General features: G+C 68.0%; 1 protein-coding gene across 1 annotated transcript; it reads left to right on the forward strand.

The window, feature by feature from the left end:
* The first annotated feature begins 9,513 nt into the window (after positions 1–9,513).
* PHF24 (PHD finger protein 24) lies at positions 9,514–17,869 on the forward strand. Its single transcript, XM_044443949.1, has 7 exons — positions 9,514–9,882; positions 11,527–11,712; positions 13,151–13,229; positions 13,703–13,905; positions 16,008–16,174; positions 16,528–16,629; positions 17,770–17,869. The coding sequence occupies exons 1-7, from the start codon at positions 9,514–9,516 to the stop codon at positions 17,867–17,869; spliced, it is 1,206 nt and encodes a 401-aa protein (XP_044299884.1).
* The last annotated feature ends 284 nt before the right edge of the window (positions 17,870–18,153 follow it).

The raw sequence follows: 18,153 nt of genomic DNA on the forward strand, positions 1-18,153 counted from the left end.
GGGAAGGCCGACCCTTCCACCCCTATCGGGACACAGGCCAACGTGGCCCAGGACGGGCGCAAAGGGCCGGCTCTGGGCGCAGGGCCCCCTCCCCCCTGCTGGAGTCACAGCGGCATGGGATTCCCACGGGGGGCTCGCTCGGGCCCAGACCGGCCTGGCGCCGCGTCCCCGAGGGCTTTCCACTGGCCCTCCTCGCCTCAGGCGTGCGTACACCCTCCCTTCCCAGTCGTCGCCACAGCTTCCCTTGCTGGGGTGGCCAAACCGAGGCTCGTCTTTGAGCTTACTTCGCGGCTCGCCACTTGCCACTGCGGGCGTCCGCAGGCGTCTGCTGGCTGCCGCCCCCTCCCCACAGGTGCCGGCTTGCCACTCGCCCCGCATGGGCCACTCTTAAGCACCTGACATTTGCCAATCGTGGCCCTCCCGCCGAGCGGGTCTGGCCGCCCTGTTCTAGATCAGTCTTACCCGGATGGAGCAGGTTGGGGGGAAACCTGCCCCCAACATTCTGTCCCCAAATTAGCGGAAGGGAGGGAGGGAAGGCCCCCCAGCCTGCCTTCTGGAAGGCTTTGGCCTCGGCAGGCTCTCCAGAGCTCCCCCCGCCCCCAGTTGCCTGCCCCAGCACGTGTCCGCGGGGCGCTCCCTCCCGTCCGGCGTGTCCCGCCAGGCAGCTGGCAGGCCAGCGATGGAACGAGGCCGCAGCCCTTCTGGCCACGTGTAGGAGGCACTGCAGGGCTGCCCCCCCACCCCCGCCGGCGCAGTGCGGCTCACGGCCACGCGTGGGTTTCGGCAGACGAGGGGCTCACAGCCGCGGCGTGCAGGAGCAGGGGAGTGGGTGCGCGCCTGGCCCCAGGGAGGCGGCTGGGACAGGAGGCCACGGCAGCCAAGGCCGGCCCGGCAAGTGGCCCTCTGGCCTTGCCCCAGGACGGAGGCCATCCTTTTCTAGGCGGTGGCTCTGCCTTGAACTGCTCCTCAGTGGGCAGATGCCCCAGAGGTGCAGCTTCCGCCATTCTGCTGCTTGGCTGGGAGACTGCACCTGTTGAACGTCCAGCTGCTTGGCCGCTCCGATCAGCATGGGGCCAGGAGGAGGGTGCCAGCGCTTTCTGTGGCTGAGCATAGGCCCTTTTTTTTTTTTTTTTTTTTGGCCTTAGATACGGCTTCTTTGACGTGCCATTAGCCAAAATGCCAGCAGTCATTTCGCTTTCTGAGGGCCAGATGGCTTGTCAGAAAAACGTCGGTTGGCAAAGACAACGAACACCCAGAAGGAAGCGATGAGAAGGAGCTACCTGCTGCGGCCGAGATGACAGATCCGCGAGTGCCATATTTCCTGGCAGACGGCTCAGCTCAGGAATCTCCTCCATTGATCCTCTGCGCTGGCCCAGCTTTTACCGAACAGACCTTGCCAGTGAAGCAGGTGCCGGGTGGCCGGCCCCGGGAAGCGGCGAGGTGCGCTTTCCTTGCCATCCCTTGCTGAAGCAGAGCCTCTCAGTGCGAGGGCCTTCGAGCGCGTGGCCGGCCAGCTCCCTGCTCCAAAGGGCTGGCATCTTGAATCCAAAATTCAGCCCTAAGCAGGGAGGGGGCAGCATGGATGGGAGAGCAGGCCGTCCTTCTGGGGCCTCCGTCGGGCTCGGCTGCAGGCCAGGTCAGAGGCTGGGAAGCTGCGCCAGCGAGAGGACCTGAGTGCGGAGGCGAGGAGCGTGTGCGGGGGGCGGCTCCAGGCGCGGCAGGCAGCAGGGGAGCCGGGTGGAATCGGTGGCGGGTGTTGGGGTCTCTGGGTGCGGGAGGGTGGGGGAGCCGGGGCGTCTGGCTTCACTCGCAGGTGCCCCCAGGCCGCCCCCTTCCCAAGTCTTTGCAGAACTGCTCCGCCTGTGCTTGGAGATCGTGGCCGAGGGCCGTGATGCGCAGAGGGGCCCTGTTTCATTCACCTTCCGGAGCCGGGGGCGGGCACCGGGCACACCTGGTGCCTTTCCCGGCCCCCGCCTGGCCCCTCCCACCCTTGGGGGCTTGCTTGCTTGCTGGCTCTGCGCGGGCACCGGCGGGTGCTGCGAAGCGGGCTTCTGCCGGTGTAGGAAAGTGGAGCCCAGGCGAGCCGATCGGGGACTTGGGCTCCGGCCTCATCACGGCCTCTCCTGGCAGCCATTTTGTGGCGATGCCCAGGCGGCTCCCAAGATGCCCTTGTGTGCCGACGGCCAGCCCCGCTCGCGTCCAGGAGGGGTTGCGTTCGGGGCCGCTGGAGGGCTCCATGGCGTGAGTCGAGGGGGGCGGGGGTGTCCAAAGCAGCCGGCTTTTGCCTCGGAGCTCCGGGCTCGGCCGTCTCTCACAGCACCCCGGGCAACGTCCGCTAGTCGGGGGGGGCAGTCGGAGCGATGCGGCTGCTTTGACGCGCTAGACCCTGACCCGCGAGTGCAGGAAAGCGCAGGCTGGCCCCCGCCCTGCGTCTTAATGTGAGCGGGGGTCTCCCAGAGCGGGATGGGCAGGCCTGCGGGTCTGCGGGGGACCCTCGGTGTGGCCAGGAGGAGTCGCCCGCCTCGCCTGCACGAGGAGCAGCAGCGCCTGGGGGAAATCGGGCCAGGGGGCTGTCTCCCTGTGTCGGTGGGGACCCTTCTTCCCCTGCAGATCTGCCTTGCCGGCAGGCCACTCTGCACGGGGGCGGGGGGCTCTTCACCCTGGCACCCTCCTGATGCGTTGGACTACACCTCCCATTGTCCCTGTCCAGGTGGCCAACGGGGCCCAGTAGGAGGGGCTGCCGCAGCGATGCCGGCCAAAACCTCCTGCCGGCCCTGCGCTCCCCTTGCTTTCCCGCGGAGACAACTGGGGCACCCCGTGGCTCAGAGAGGGGGAGCTGGCGGGTGTCCGGCAGTGCACGGATACTGCCCCCACCTGACGGCCGGGTGCACGAGCTGCTCGGCAGGGGCTGGCCAGCCCCAGCGCGGAAGCAGCTGCCCCAGGCTGCGGTGGCGCCCTCCCGCGAGGCCGTGGCCAGTCGCCCCACTGCTTCACCTCCGTGGCCTCAGCCCACCTCTGCCCGCCTCACTCTTGCCCCAGGATCACACGCCGAAGTGGCGGGAGCCCGGCGCCGACGGCTGCTCCGTGCACCCCCGGATCAGGAGGCACGGCGGGTATCGCCAAGCCTGCCCTCCCCAGAGCCCCTCGGCACAGCCCTTTCCCCCAAGCTGCCGGTTCCTGCTGCGCCACCCAGGGGCTCTCTGGAGCTGCGGCCCCTGGGGGGCTCTTGCCGCGGCTGACCGGTGGGCCGTGGGACCGAGGGGTGCATGACGCGCCGGCCTGGCAGGCAGCCGCTTGTGGGCCAACACACACCCACAGGATCGCACGCCGGCCCCTCGGGAACGTGGCCTTCGGCTGGCCACCGCGTTGTATGAATCAGAGCGCGTGGTGGCTGCCTTCCAGCACGGCTTTTGCCGCGTTAATTGGGTGGGGGCTGTTTCTGTGCAATTACTCATAATGATACTTCCAGGCAAAAGATAAAATAAAAAAATAAAAAGCACGGTACAGACGGTGAAACTGTGCAGTTAACTAGCAGTCAGGGGAGCGCCGCACGCTCCCGTCTGTCTGCCCGCCCGCCCGCCTGCCTGTCTGTCCGACCATGCTGACCGCGCCAGCGTTGCCCAGGTGCTGCCTCTGCCAGAGGAATGGCGGGGCCTGGGGGGGCTCGGGGGGCAACCCTTTGCCGCGCTACCCACGCACGGTTCGCCCTTTCGGCAGGGCCTCCTGCTCGTCTCTGGGCCCTTTGCGGGGCCTCTGGCAGAGGGACAAGGCAGGGGGGACCCCTTGGGCGAACGTAGTTCTGAGTGAGAATCTGTATCCAACCATTTCCTCATTCTCGGGGGTGGGGGGAGACGAGTGCTGCTTTAAACAATAGCAACCAAACTAGGGACTGCTGCCCCACGGAGCTTGCAATCAGCTGTGAGACGCACAGAGGCCACAAAGGGGGGGCGAGGGGTGTCTGTCGCCCGGGCTGATCGCTCCCTCTGGGCAGCAGGAGCAGACTAGCCATGGCCCCAATCCTCCATGAAGGCTGGCAGCGGCGCCAGCCAGCGTCCCCCCCCCCCGCCGTCGCAGCCACCCGAAAGCCGTGGTGCTCGAGATGCCACGGTCGGGAGCAGGGAGGTCTGGAATGGGAGGCTGGCCTCTGCCCCGGGGTGCGCCCTCGGCCGTTGCCCAGGGAAAAGGAGGCGGGGAAGCGACCGGCAGCTTGGAGGCCGAGGGCATCCCCGACTGCAGCGGCCCATGGGCATTTCGGCACACCTGGCTGCTTTCGGCCATGCTGGGCCTGGCCGGGACTGGCGCGAGCCCAGCGCCCAGCCGGAGGGTGGCCCCGCTGGCCGGGGGCACCCACGGCGGTTCTGCCACCTCTGCGGGAAGCACATGCCCAGTGCTGAGTGGGGGGGACCACAGGCCGCCATCAAGGCCCCTCCCGGCCTACTCTTCCATTATTCTGTGATTCCCCCCAGCCATGCCCACAGTGCCTGGCGTGGCCAAGTTATTTGGCAGCCGCCAAAGCAGAAAGTCCATACGGAGCTTCTCCCCAGAGAGTGAAATGACGGCAGTTGCCAGTCAAAGAGCCCGCCAGCGGCTGCCCTCTCAGATCCCGAAAGCCAGCAGCCTCCACGGCCTGCTTCCTTTGGGACGAGTATAATGGCAGAGCCGGCCAGCCTGCCAGAGAGAAGCATAGGAACAGAGCGAGTCTCTCCTGGGAGCCCTTTTCATATTCCATAGCTCGGTTTCAGCTAGATTCACCCCACTGGAACGCGTCCTGCCCTCCACTGCAGGGAAGAACAGATCACAGCCCTCCGCCACGTTGTACGTACCTAGAAGTCACTAAAAGACCCCCTCGGAGTCGCCTCTTCTCCAGGCTGAAAAGAAGCATAGAAACAGAGTGAGCCAGAAGGGGTCTCCTGGGCCATCTAGTCTGACCTCCGGCACCAGCCGGCTCCGCTCACAACATGCCTACCATGTGGACGTCCAGCCTATTCTTGAATACCTGCACCGATGGGGCCTCAACCACCTCCCGTGGAAGCCCCTTCCACACCCTCGGGATCCTAAAAGACCCCTTCAGAGTGGCCTCTTCTCCAGGCTGAAAAGAAGCATAGAAACAGAGTGAGTCAGAAGGGGTCTCCCTGGCCATCTAGTCTGACCCCCAGCCGGCTCCGCTCACGACATGCTCACTGTGTGCATGTCTAGCCTATCCTTGAACACCCTCACCGATGGGGCCTCAGCCACCGAAAGACCCCGTCCCTCAATCTCTCCTCGTCTGCCATCCCTCCCAACCCGGCCGCCCTTCTGGTGACCCTGCGCTGAACCTCTGCTAACCTGGCTGCGTCTCCGATAAGGTGGAGCCCAGAACTGGACGCGGGACTCCAGCTGTGGGCGCCCAGAGTCGTGCAGAGCGGAATCAACACCTCCCTAGATCTGGAAGCCACGCTTCTGGCTATGCATCCGAGGGTGGCGCTTGCCGCCTTAACCACCGCCTCACACGGCTGGCCCACATTCATCCTGCCGTCGGCAAGCACCCCGAGGGCCCTTTCACGAGTGCCGCCCTGCAGCCACCTGTGCCCTGTCCTTACCTGTGGCCCCTGCTCCTGTGTCCCAGGTGCAAAGCCCTGCACTTCGCGATGAACGCCACCTTGCCGTCCCCAGTCCGCTTCCGCAGCAGCACCTGGGGGCAGCTGCCTGGGAGATTCCTCTCTGAGCTTCCCATATTTGTGCAGCTGCCCCCGAGGTTGCTGCGTCCTTTTTAACAAAGCCACAGTGTCAGCCGGGTCGCTGCAGAAGCGATGCAAAAGCAGAGCACAGGCTGCCAGAAGAGAGGCCGGGAGCGGCCCTGGCGAAGCCCGGAGCAAGCCGGTCCTTCCTTCTGTGGGCTGCCACATCCACCACCTGGAGCGCCTCTCCTGCCCCTCGGGGGCCCACAAGCCGCACTGGGGAGCGGACCCTAGTGAGTGCAGCCGGGTGACTTTTTGAGTATGCGTGCTTTTAAAAAATCGCTTTATGAGTAGCGTGGCAGCTGGAGAGAGGAGGCTCCTGGCCAAGGCATGGCTTTTCCTGATGACTGCATGACGAGAAAATAGGGGGGGGGGGGCCTTGTAAGCCCCTTGGAGTTCCTCGCAGAGGAGGAAAGGTGGAGTATTCTTGTAGCAGCAACTCCTCCTGCTTTGCTCCTCCCTCTGGGAATCACAGCTTCTGAAACAGCAGTGCTGGTAAAGGGCTTAGGGCTCCGGGAAACACAGCACAGCTCTGGGCCTCTCAGGCGTCCCTCCCCGCAGGCGTTCTGCGTGGGCTTCGCTGCCTCACCACCGCTCTCCTGCCACGACCGGCTCATACGACCTTTGCCATGAGGCAGGGTCACCGGGAAGCCCTGGCCAGGCAGGGAAACAACCTCGGCGGCGATCAGAGGATCAGGGAGGGGGGCGCTTGGCTCGGCCAGCGAGTGGTGACGGGCACCGCACGGCACCGAATGGAGGAGGCGCCATCTTTAGCCGAGCCGCGCGTGCAGGTGGCTCACCTGCCAGATCTCGGGGACGGGGACTTGGGTTGCTCGGCAACAGGAAGCAGAATCCATCACGCCCAGGAGTGGTGCAGCTAGCAAAGCGGGGGGGGGGAAGGGGGGCTGTGCCAGCTGCTTGCAAACGGCCTGCGTGTTCTACCGAGAGGGGCTTGCACTGCGTGTACGTCGGGGAGGAAGGGGCCAGTGCGGGGCCAGGCGGGCGAGAGGCAGCTGGGCTGCACGGCATCTCCAGCGCCGCCTTCATGCCCCGGGTGCCGGCAGGGGCAGGTGTGTGGCAGGAGAGGCGGTGGCGCTGTCCCCTGCACCTTCCCCCCGCTAGATTTTGCGCCAGCTGCCAGCGCGATGTCTCGGCTTCTTCCCGACAGAGGCCCCTAAACCTGATGGATTTGATTCCCACCTTGAGATGCCTCCCAGGCCAGGCAGCCCCAGTGCAGTGAGGGAGGAAGGCAAGAACCGTGGCGTGGCGGTGGGGGTGGCAGCTGGGGACCCGGGGACCCGGGGGACCCAGGTTCTGGTCCCCACTTAACCATGGAGTTCCCTGGGCGACTCCGGGCCAGTGGCAGGCGTGCGATCGGACCCGCTGCACAGGGCGGTTGTGGCGCAGAGAGGATGCTGCTGCGGATGGGGACCATGTGAGGCGCCTTGGGTTCCCCAGAGGAGGAAAGCGGGGATACAAGAGCGATCTCGGAACAGCAGCAGGATCGTGGAGCCCCGGCCTGGCCTCTCAGGTCCCCGGCCAAGCCCCCCGCTGCACGGGGTCCTCTGCAACCCACCGCTTCCCCGAGGCGCCTTGTCGGGGTTCGTCGCGTGGCTGAGATGGGCTCCCCTCGCGCTTAGTTCTCCCAGGGTTGTCTTCCTGTGCCGGTCCATGTTTTCCACGACATGACCACTAGGTGGACTACAGTATAGCGGAATTGCACAAAGGCAGGCCAGTTTTTGGCATCATTTCACAGATAATAGCAGAATTTCCTCAGTCTGGGAAAGGGCTGCTGAACTGGGATGGAAGAGGCCCCGGAGGATAACCATGCCATCACCCACCATGAGCGAGAGGCTGCAAGCATGCAATGAGCGCCTCGTTAGAAAGCCCCTCCCTCTCTCTCATTCCTTCCTCATTTGTTTATCATCCTTGCTCTCTCAGGAGCACCCCTTGCTTCTTGCCCTGACCCGTCTGTCACTCTTCCGGCTTTGCCCCTTGACGGGGCTCTCATCAGAGCTTGCGACACAGCCAGGCTGGGGAGCAGAGGCCCGGAGCGCTGACTCCGGCCCCTCTGGCGGCTCAGCCCGGCCCCCGGGATCCCCCAGCCCCACCGTTCTCCCACCAGGCAGGAGTGTGGTGCAGCTCAGCTCAAACGCACTGAGCTGCACCACCCTCATTTCCCCGGAGCCCCCCAAATGCTTCCTGAACTGGATGCGGCCGCTGGAGGACCAGCTGCTGCCCTTCGAGTTGGTGGGACTCAGAGCGCTGCTCCCCCCAGTGGCCGTCCCTGGAAGTGGATTCTCCGAGGGGGTGGGAGATGGGCGGGCACACTGGGGTGCTTCCTGCAGCATGCCCATCCCCCACGGCAGGGGTTGGGGGGGGATCCGGGAATGCCGATGACATAGTTCGGACAGCGAAGCACGGTGGGGGGCTCTTCAAGCCCAACTGCAGGGCCCCCCTCCGGCTTTCGAAGCGGGGAGGAGGAGGGAGGCCATGCAGTGCGGCGAGGGTCCTGGCAGAGCCCCCCGCATGTGCAGGGGCTGCTCAGGCACTGCTCCGTGCGGGAAGAACCGGGGTGCTGCCACCTGCTCCCAACGGTGAGGGGTGCGGGCGGGGGATGTGGGGCAGTGTGGCCAAAGCGCAGGGAGGAGGTGTGCCAGCGCCCCCCATCTGTCTGCATCGGCTGACCCGCCTCCCGCCTGCGTGGCGACTGAATCCAGCGGGCGCAGGAGAAACCCATGGCCGGCCTGAGCGGGGGGAGCGTGCAGGGCCGGGCTCAGGCGGGCAGCTGCAGCGGGACACGCCAGCCGGGCCCGTGTGGGGGGCAGACTGGCAGCTCCGCGGGAGCCCCACTGGCCTGCTTCCGGCCGATGCCACACACCTTTCAGGAAGGGCCTTGGGGGAGGCCCCACGCCAGCGTGTGGGGCCCAGCAGAGCTGCGGCTGAGCAGCACCGGGGTCCGCGAGCACGGCTCACCGCCGTTCCCTTTGGGCTTGGTTCACGGACCGGCAGGCCTCTTCCGCCACCTGTCGATGGAATCGGTTTCCCGACCGGAGTTTGCTTCCACCTGGGCTAATCCGCATGGGCGGTTAGCGCACCAGCACAAACACGCATGTGTGTTACTGCTGAATTGGGCACTTGCACAAGTGCGCATCAGTTCATGCGAGTGGGCACGCCCCCCCCCCCCGAAAGTGAAGAGGCAGACCAGACGACCAGACAGGCTGCATGTTCGGAAAGCTGGCCGGGCACAGGAGCTGCGGGCCGGATCCGCAGCATCCTCCTCCGCTTGGGCTCACTGCGGCTTTTCCCCGGCATCTTGCGCAAGGGGGCGCCCGCAGCGCCTGTGAGAGGCCCCCCTCCGGCCTGGGGGAGCCCCGGGAAAGGAGCCCCCGGAACCCGGAGTGGGCCCCGGGCGTCGGGGGCAGTGCGACGCAGGAGGCTGACTCGGCACAGGGCGGGAGCGCCGGTGGCCGTCCGTGGGCTGAGTGAGCCGCCTCTCGAAGCTCGTTGAGCCAAGCAGAACCTCCCTTGAAACGGTGGCAGAGCTTTCCTGGGAGAACCCCCCCCAGCCCCCACTTCTGCAGACGGGGAGACCCGTTCGATCTCGCTGTCCCTGCAAAGCGTGCCCGGCACCCGCGAGACAGAGGCTCCCACGGGCTCGCTGTTCCTCGCCCACTCCACGGAGCCTTGCTTTCATTCTGAGCTTGTAAGCCCTGAGCCAGCTGCCGGGGGGGCGGGGGGGCACGCTTGCCGCCATGGCCCTGACCGGCCCCTCTTTCTGCCTCCCCACAGAGCCATGGGGGTGCTGATGTCCAAGCGGCAGACGGTGGAGCAGGTGCAGCGGGTCAGCCTGGCCGTGTCCGCCTTCCGGGACGGGCTGCGCGAGCGGCCGGCCGCCAAGGGCGCCTCGGAGGGAGCCGGCAGCCGGCGGGGGACCCTGGAGGACGCCGCGCAGGAGCCGGCCTGCGAGGAGGCGGGCGAGGGCCCTTCGGCGGGGCCCTCGCGGCTCCGGAGGGCCGCCTGGGAGAGGCTGCGGGACGGGCGAGGGGTGGAGCCTGAGGAGTTCAGCGGGGGCAGCGCCCTCACGCCCCCGGCCGTTGCCCGCCCCTCTCGGCAGCCGGGCGAGGACGAGCCCCTCGAGATCAGCCTGGGCCAGCGAGAGCAGGTGGGTGCTGCGGGCGGGCGGGCGGGCGAGGGGGGGCCGGGTGGGGGGGGCGCTGCCGCTCCCCGGCCGCCCCAGAGGGGACCAGCGCCAGACTACTCTGACGGCAGCTGCAGTTCCGCCTTGACTCCCGCCCGGGATCACGGGGTCCATCCCTGCTCCCCGTCCACCCAGGGGAACCCCTGCCAGCGCCAGGCCTCAGCGCGGCCCCACAAATGAGGGGGCGGCCGGGCCCCACTGGCCCTGTGCAAAGCACACTTGCCCCACGGATGCCCCAAACGCGCTGAAGCAGGACCTGCTTCTCTCCCCCCCCCCTCACCCCAGGGCAGGGAGGCCGCCCTCCGCCCCGTGGGGCACCAGGCACCTGCTTGCACCAAGCACGGAGGCTGCCGTGGGGCCGGGGCTGCCTCAGCAGCATCCGCACCCCAGAGCGGACCGGCTGCCCACAGGGCCCCCATGGGACCCTCCTGGGGAAAAGAGTGAGGAAGGGCCATGGGGGGGCAACAGGCCCATCTGGAGCAGCTCCCCGTGATCAGACAGCCAAGCGGGCAGGCCAGCTCCCCCCCTGGCCAGACAGAGCTCCACCGAGGAAGCCGGGGGGCAAGCTGCTGAGTGGAAGCCCCATCCTGCAAGAGGGATGCTGCCGTGAGCTCACTGAGCTCCTCTTCCAGCTGCTCGGGGGGGGGGGGCGGTGGGTCCCCCCCCCCGCCGCCCGGCCTGCCCAGCCAGTTCAGCAGCGCCGGGAACCGCCCTGCAAAGGGGCCGAAGGGTGGCAGGGCGGGGGGGCAAAGCCACAGCGGGGGGGCACACCTCCTTCTGCGCTCTGGCGCCGGGTGGCCACTGCCGGCAGGCAGGCTGCGTCCAGCTGCCCGATTCCCAAAGCGCCAGGGCAGAATGCCACGGGCTGGGGACTGCCCCCCCTTCCCGTGGGGCCTCTTCGGAAGCTGCAGCCAGCGCAAAGACGGGGGGGGCGCGTGCAGGACATGCCCCGCTGGGGAGGCCTGGGCAGCTGTGCCCTCTCCTGACCTTGGCTGAACAACAGGTAACCTGCAGGTGCTCACCTGGGAAGCCCGGGGGGCCCGGGACCCAGAGTGAGCGGCCATTCTCAGGCTGGCTCATCTGCCGGCCCGGCCGTTCAGGCCGCTTGGAAGGGCACCCTCTGCCCCCCCCGCCTCAGGGGGGCAGCCTGGGAGAGACGCACCTGCCTTTTGAACCCCCTCCCAAGGGAGGCTTCTGCATCGCCTTCGCCGTGGAAACGGTGCGGGGAGGCACCGGAGGGGAGGCCAGCATCAAGCAAAGGGCGGAGGAGAGCCGCTTTTCTGGCGCCAGGGAAGGACTCTCTCCGAGGCGCCTTCAGCCGCCCTGGTCTCTCACGAGGGGTGGATTAGAAACCGCAGCACCCGTAACGCTTTTGTGCCCCTGGGATGCCCAGGGCCCGCCGCCCTGGCTTCCAGGGGCCACGTTCGGGCTCCGTGCCTCCCGCCCAGCTGCCCAGCCGAGCCGAGGGCGGAGGGCGTCTGGAAGGGCGGGCGCAAGGCCTGCAGGGGGTCCCCGGGGGGAGGAGACACTGCTGCCCCCGCCGGGCAGGGCTGCTGCTGCTGCTGCTCCGCACCTGCGCCCCCTTAGCAGCCTCCCCCCCCCCCGCAGGTGAGCAACGACGAGGTGTGCGAGGTGTGCGAGGTGTGGACGGCGGAGAGCCTGCTGCCCTGCCGCGTGTGCACCAGGGTCTACCACGACGGCTGCCTGCGCCGCATGGGCTACCTTCCCCTCGCCGCGGCCGCCGAGGTCATCGAGGCGGCCCACGCAGAGACCGGCTGGAGCTGCCACTGCTGTGTAAGCCCGTGACCGGGGGGGGGGGCAGGGGGGCACGCCTGCCGGAGGACGCCCGTGGGTCGGGGCGGTCCATGGGGTCCTGGCTGCCCGCCACTCCCGCTGGGGCGCCCGCACGGTTCTCCGGAGGTCCCTCCTCCGGCACCCGGCGGAGGGAGGGCCGCTGGCCCACGCGGGCTCAGGCTGCTCAGCATGCCCCCCACTCAGCGGCTGCGGGGGGCTCTTCTGGGAATGGGCCGGGAAGTGGGTTCAGTGTGCTCTGAAGCCGGCTGCGGTCAGAAACGGCAGTGGACCCGGGTTAAAATTCTCAGGCGCAAGCAGATCCGGGCGACGTGGGAAGAGTCCACGCCTCGCATCGCCCGCAGCCCGCGCACGGTGCCACAAATGGCCATGCCGGGCCCCGAGTGAGGGTCCCGCCGAGGGAGCCGTGAAGGCCGGCGTGCCACTGGGCGGCCACATCCCCTCCCGCCCCGGAGGCCCCTGGCTTGGGCGGGTCGCCCTCCGCCGCCACTCCGCCCGGCGCGCGGTGTCGCAGCTGGGCTTCCTTCGGAGGGGCTCTGGAACTTGTGTGGGAGAAGAGTGGGGGAAGCCCGACCTGGGGCAACCGCTGGGATTTTGGGATGCGTGAGAAAGGTCCCCCGGGGGGCTTCCACAGGAGCTGAGGGCCACCCCCATGTCCGGGGAGGTTTGGGGGAGCAGCTCTGACAGAAGCCCCCCCTGCGGGTAGCACTGCCCGGGCTCAGCCCGATGGACAGACAGGCCCGGCACATGGCTGCTGGGACAAGGCGAGCGGCCCTTAGGCATGACGGGAAAAGCCCTGGAAACAGAGCTTCCCAGAGCACAGGCACTCCGACCGGTCCAAGGGACGAGCACACTTGGAATACTGCAGGCCAGGCCAGCCTGCCCCTCAAAAGAGATCCTGCAGAACAGGGCATGATCCGGGGCCGGAGGAACGCGGCTCCTTCAGCCCCCCGCCCCCCACATCGGAGGCGTGTGTGCGAGGAGGCCGCTCCACTGTGCTGACTGGGCCTCACCGGGAAGCGTGGAGCCGATCCAAGCTGCAAGGACCTGATTTCTGAAGCAGGGTCTTCCTTGCCAGACTGCCTTGCGGGAATTCAAACGTGGTTCTTCCAGGCAGAAGGAAGGCTTCACAAAAGTGCGCCACTGTGGGCGCTGCTGAGCCAGAGAGCACGGCGTTTTGCCAGTGGACATCGCTGACGGGTGTTTCATGTTTCTCATGCAAAAATGCCGTTTTACACGGGGCTAAGCTGGGCGACGCTCTGTGCCTCTGGGCAAGCGGCCCTCCCTTGCACCCCTGCTGGGGCGCCGAGTCTGAGCGCGGCCGCCGGGGCTCGGCCAGTCAAGGAAGGGTGGGAAGGACCACCCCTGCCCCCGTGTTCACCCGCCTTTCTCGCCACCCTTCTCCCCGCCCCAAACCCAGGACAACCTCAACCTGCTGCTGACAGAGGAGGAGATGACCAGCCTGTCCGAAGCCCTCCAGCAGCACAGCGTCGCCCCTGGTGAGCCCCTCGGTGCACGGAGCTCCTCCTCCCGAGGGGCCGTTTGCACAGGCGTGCATGCCGTGGGGGGCCAGGGAGTGGGGGGTGCGAAAGGTGCCGGCCCACGTGCAGGTGGGGTGGAGAAATGCACGCAGGTGGGAGGTGAGGCCGGCGGACGGCAGCCCGGCCACGCAGCCCCGCTCCGTGGGCGAACGGCCTTCGAGTAGCTCTCCCTCAACTCGGGGTGCAGAACGAGGGGGAAGGTGGCTCGGGGGGGGCATGTGGAGTGGCGGCGGTCCCCAGGCCCTCACGTGGGGCCGAACTTGGCCCCAGCCCCAACCCAAGTGGGCACTGCCCTTCACTGAGTGCACACTGCTCGAGGGTCTTGGGGGCCCAAGGGCGGGGGGCGTGCATGGCACCAGCAGGTCATGGGGCCGGGCCTGGTACGCCGGAGGCCCCCCCGCACTGACTCTGCCCCTCTGGTGGCCCCACAGAGAGCAGGCTCAGCCTGGACAGCTTCTTGCGCTACAAGCGCCTGGCGCATCCGCAGGAGGCCGGCGGGCTCGGCGAGGAGGCCCAGCAGGAGCGCGACACCCTGCAGTTCGCGGCGCTGGACCCCGAGAAGACCGGCCGCGTCGAGTGGGCGGACTTCCTCTCCCATGAGTCCCTCTTGCTGCTGCAAAGGACGCGCTCGCAGGTGGGGCTTGGCATGCGCCCGCCCGGGGCTTCCCCACCCGGGAGACGGCCCCTGGTGCGCTGCAGCTTCAGTTCTGCGCATTCAGTTTCCCGAACGGGGGCGTCACCTGCCGCTCCTTTCAAAGTTGGGGCGCGTGTCCGTCACGGGGCACAGCCCCCAGGAGCCCAGTACCCAGCCCAGCTCCACCAGGATCCACAAGTTGGGACGGGCAGTGGACGAAAGGGCAGCTGGGAGCCCTCCGTTCGCCAAGGAGGCATCTCGGTGGCGCGTTCTGAGCCACGAGGATTATTTGCAAATACTTTTTGCTTCCTGTCCTGTCCTGGAAGCACTTCTGCAGCCAGAAAGGGCTGAAGCAGCGCCATTCATCGGCGGGATGCTTCTCGCGCCGATGAGCGTAAAGGAGTAAAATAACTTTGCCCTGATGAGACAAGCAACCAACACCCCCTAGAAATAAGACAACCCAGACAACAATGGAAAGAGCAGCCACCCTATAAATGAGGCATTAATGATTTCCCTTCCCCTTCGGCACAGCCGTTGTGCAATGGGACCGTTTCTGCCTGGTTGGCCGAGCTTGAGGAAGCACCAGGCCTCCCCCCCGCCCCGGGGGGGGTCGCTTGACCAGCTGCGTGGAAGTCCCCCTGTAGCGCATTCTCCCCAAACTGGCCAGCTTCCCCCTCTGACGAGTGCAGCCGCAGCACTGCCAGGGAAAACCGGCCGGTCCCGAGTTCCTCTTCTGCCTTGCTCAGACGTCTGGTTGCGATTTCTACGAAAAAGCCCCGTCTGAGGCCAGTCAGTTTGTGAGCTCAGCGTTACGGGAGAGTGGCCGGCACAGCACTGGGGCACTCGGAAGGGTCACCCTGGGCCCCAGCGGCACCTCCAGGCGCAGCAGAGCAGCTCCGGCGTGGCACCCCAGACACCTGCCCCTGCCAGTCTGTGCTGGCAGTCCTGGGCCCGGAGGGCGAAGTGGAGGCTGGTGGTACCGGGGTTCCCGCGTGCAGCCCAGAAAATGCCATCGCCGCTTGGCACTGCTGCGCCGTCTCCAGATCAGGGGCCGCTTTGCGCTGGCACGACAACCGATCAGGGGTCACAACCCACACTGGATCGTGGGCAACAAGCCACCCCAGCAACCCCTGGGTTGCTGCTGCAGCCGCTGCTCCCAGCGTGGCTTGTCCTGCCGTCCAAATCCGGGGGGCCAGACCCATCATGGGTTGCGATTTCAAGGGAAGGTCCTTGAAAAGCCCACGAGGAGCCCTCTTCAAGTTCCCTTTTAAAAGGAACCAGAGTTCTGAGTGCTCTCATAAAGGAGGGAGGCGCACCATTTTCTGCCAAAAAGGCCTTAGGGTGTCGCCCAGTGGGGTGGCCAGCCCCCTTCCTGCAAGCCAGGACCATGCGTGCCTTCGCTCTGCCTTGCCAGCTCACATTTGGACAGCGGTCCAGAGAAACCAAATTCAACAAATAGAGTTCTTGGCCCCTGGGACCCCCACGGGGAGCCCGGTCGCCTGCCAGGCGCACCCCAGGCTCTTCCACAGCTGTCGCTTCTGCGCACTGCGGGTGTCACGAGCTCGCCCACCATCGCCCGCCCGGGGTGCGCTGGGGAGGCACATGGGCTCAGGGAGAAGCCCCCTTCTAACAGGCCGGGGCTCAGGCCCCTTCCAGCTGCAGGGCGAGTTTCTCACCCAGGGCTTGTGGCGGTTCCGGAGGCTTCTGGCCGAGCGCCTTTCCCGGCCTGCCCAGCCAGACCCTTTCGAGCGGCGCGGATGAGGACGGAAGTGGGCGGGGCTCTGCATGGATCGCCCCTCGTTCCGCACTGCCCGTATCAGGCGGGCACGGGGCAGATGGCACCACGGGCAGAGGCTTGGGCGGCTCCCTGCGGGCAGCTCCGCAGGGCCTGCAGCGGAGGGCTGGGGCCCAGATCCCTGACCCCTTGCCCTCCTGAAGGCGAATGTGGGAGGAGCGGCCTCGTGCAGTCCCACGGCCCGGTGCCACGGCCTCCTGCAAGCGGAACGCACTCTGCCCGCGCTCCGAGCCATCCTTTCCTGTGCTGCTCTTCCAAAGGCCTCCGGGCTGCACGGGGCCCATGTGCCGCCGGCTTTCGTCCACAGAACGCCTTGCTGCGCCTGCTGACGGCCAAGGAGCGCGAGAGAGCGCGGGACGCCTTCCTGGCGCTGGACCAGCACCGAGACGGGCTCATCAGTGCGGCGGAGAGCCAGCACGCCCAACAGACGTGGTTCCGCAAGCGGCACAAAGAGGCGCCGTCCTGCAACGTCAGGTAGCCGTGCGCCATGCGCTGTGCGCTGTGCGCCATGCGCTGTGCGCCATGCGCCAGGGTCACGCTGCTCGGCCGGCCGTGGGGCTGCGTGTCTGCGCTCTCCGCAGGCTTGCTGGCCCAGGACACCTGGAAAGGCGCGCTCGTTTGCATCAACCGGCGCCAGCGGCCAGGCACTGGGGCCCCTGCGCCAGTTCCGGTTGCTTTGCGGGGGGCTGTGCCACAGGAGCGCCGGGACGTGATGTGGCGTCACCAGGTGCCCCGGGCAGCTCCCGGAGCTAGCGTGGCCGCGTGGTGCGCAGCGCGGGCCGTCCGGGCCGCGGCGTGATCGGTCTGGGTGCCTGTGCCCCTTGCAGCGTCAGCCACGTGGGGCCCCTCTCCGAAGGCAGCCCGGCCAGGAGCGACGGCAGCAAAAGCCCGGACAAGATCCTGCCGGACCCGGAGCCAGAAGAGCCGAGGTGCGTGCCGGCGGGCCGGCCCTGAAGGCCATGCGGGGGGGCTCGGCAGGCCTCGCCCACCCCCAGCCCCCTCCAAGCGGGAGTCAGCGGGGGCCTGAGCCCAGGCGAGAGCCCGGCAGCCCGGCCTTCGCTGGGGGGCAGGCAGGAGCAGGGGGGCATTCCCTGCCCGCCCGCCCTGGCCAGGTGCACCCCGCCCAGCCTGCAGGGATCGCGCGCCCTGCGGGGCACGGTGCTCCCAACGAGGCCCAGAGAGCGCGGCCTGCCGTGGAGCGAGCGCAGCCTCCTCCTGATGCGCCCTTTGGGGGCTGGCACAGGAGCACCCGAGCATGCGGTCCCTCGGGAGGGGAGGCCCGGCCGGGCCGCGGATGGCCCCGTGCACGGATCGACGGGGAGGAGGTGCTGCCCCCCACACGCCCCCTGCCTCGCGAGCACGCTCCTGGCTTCCCAGGCGGTGGGAGATGTGTTGGCGCTCGGAATGAGCTCGGCCGTCAGAGCCGAGATCCCACTTCTGCGTTTCCATGGGAACCCCGGGCAGGGAGATGGGTCGGAGACGCTTCCCAGGCGGAGCGATGGCACCCGGTCCAGCAGGAGAGCGATGGGCGAGGGAGGAGGGCACGAGGAGACGCTTGGGGGTGGGGCCGCGGTGGATCCGACACGCGGCGGGTGCCGCTCAGCCACGCTCTCCCTGGGGCCTCCGCTGGTCCTCCCCCAGGCCCGCCAGCTCACGGCTGCTCTGGCCTCAAGTGGGGGGTTCAGGAGCCCACCAGACACCCGCCCCCGCTCGCCTGGCCCCGCAGCCCCTGCCAGGGCAACAAGGGGCAGCAGGAGCTGCAGGGCAGGCCCTGCACGCCGGGGAGGGTGGGCCTCGCTGCGCCAGAACGATGCGGGGAGGGATGTGCCCCGAGCCCCCCGGGGTGGCCACAGAGCGCCAGGAGGGCCCTTTCCACGGCGGACACGCCAGGGCTGGCGCACCGGAGCCTCGCGTGGGCCCCAGAGCGGCCCAGAAGGCTGTGGGGGAGCCACCGAGCACAGCCTCCCCTGCTCTCCCCGGCGCTCACGCGCCAGCCACTCGGCCGGCCGACCCGCCTCAGACCTGCTCCTGCCAGGGTCCGCATCCACCGTCCCTTCTCTGTCCCGCAGCCGAACAGTCGACTGGCCGGCCTTCCTGAGGGAGAGCGCCATCTACATCCTCGCCGCTCGGCCCAACAGCCCCGCCGTCCACCTCCAGCCGCGGGCCTGACGCGGCTGCCGGCAGCATGGGCGAGGGCCGAGGGGCCGCCTTGCAGCAGGGCCGAGGGGCACGGCGCGTGCGTGCCCAGGCCCGCCCCAGATCTGGACGCACGCGGGGAAACCAAGACCGCCGGAGAACCGCCACGGGCCCTCCCCGTCGCCAGAGCACTGCCCGGAGCAGGGATGGAGGGAAGCGTGTGGGGCTCCTTTGCTCGCCAGCCCCGGGCCCCCCCCGACCGGCCCCCCCAAAGCCTGCAGGCACACAGAGCAGGGAGGCCGGGCTCTGGCCAGATG

Source organism: Varanus komodoensis, unplaced genomic scaffold, assembly GCF_004798865.1.
Source record: "Varanus komodoensis strain SLA01 unplaced genomic scaffold, ASM479886v1 scaffold43, whole genome shotgun sequence".
NCBI lineage: Eukaryota > Metazoa > Chordata > Lepidosauria > Squamata > Varanidae > Varanus > Varanus komodoensis.

Bases quoted from the DNA above. Each gene is read 5' to 3' on its own strand.
- PHF24 (XM_044443949.1), top strand. From the start codon at position 9,514: ATGGGGGTGCTGATGTCCAAGCGGCAGACGGTGGAGCAGGTGCAGCGG. The intron at 11,713-13,150 runs GTAAGCCCGTGA...CCCCAAACCCAG, and splicing joins GCTGGAGCTGCCACTGCTGT to GACAACCTCAACCTGCTGCT. The intron at 16,175-16,527 runs GTAGCCGTGCGC...TGCCCCTTGCAG, and splicing joins GCGCCGTCCTGCAACGTCAG to CGTCAGCCACGTGGGGCCCC.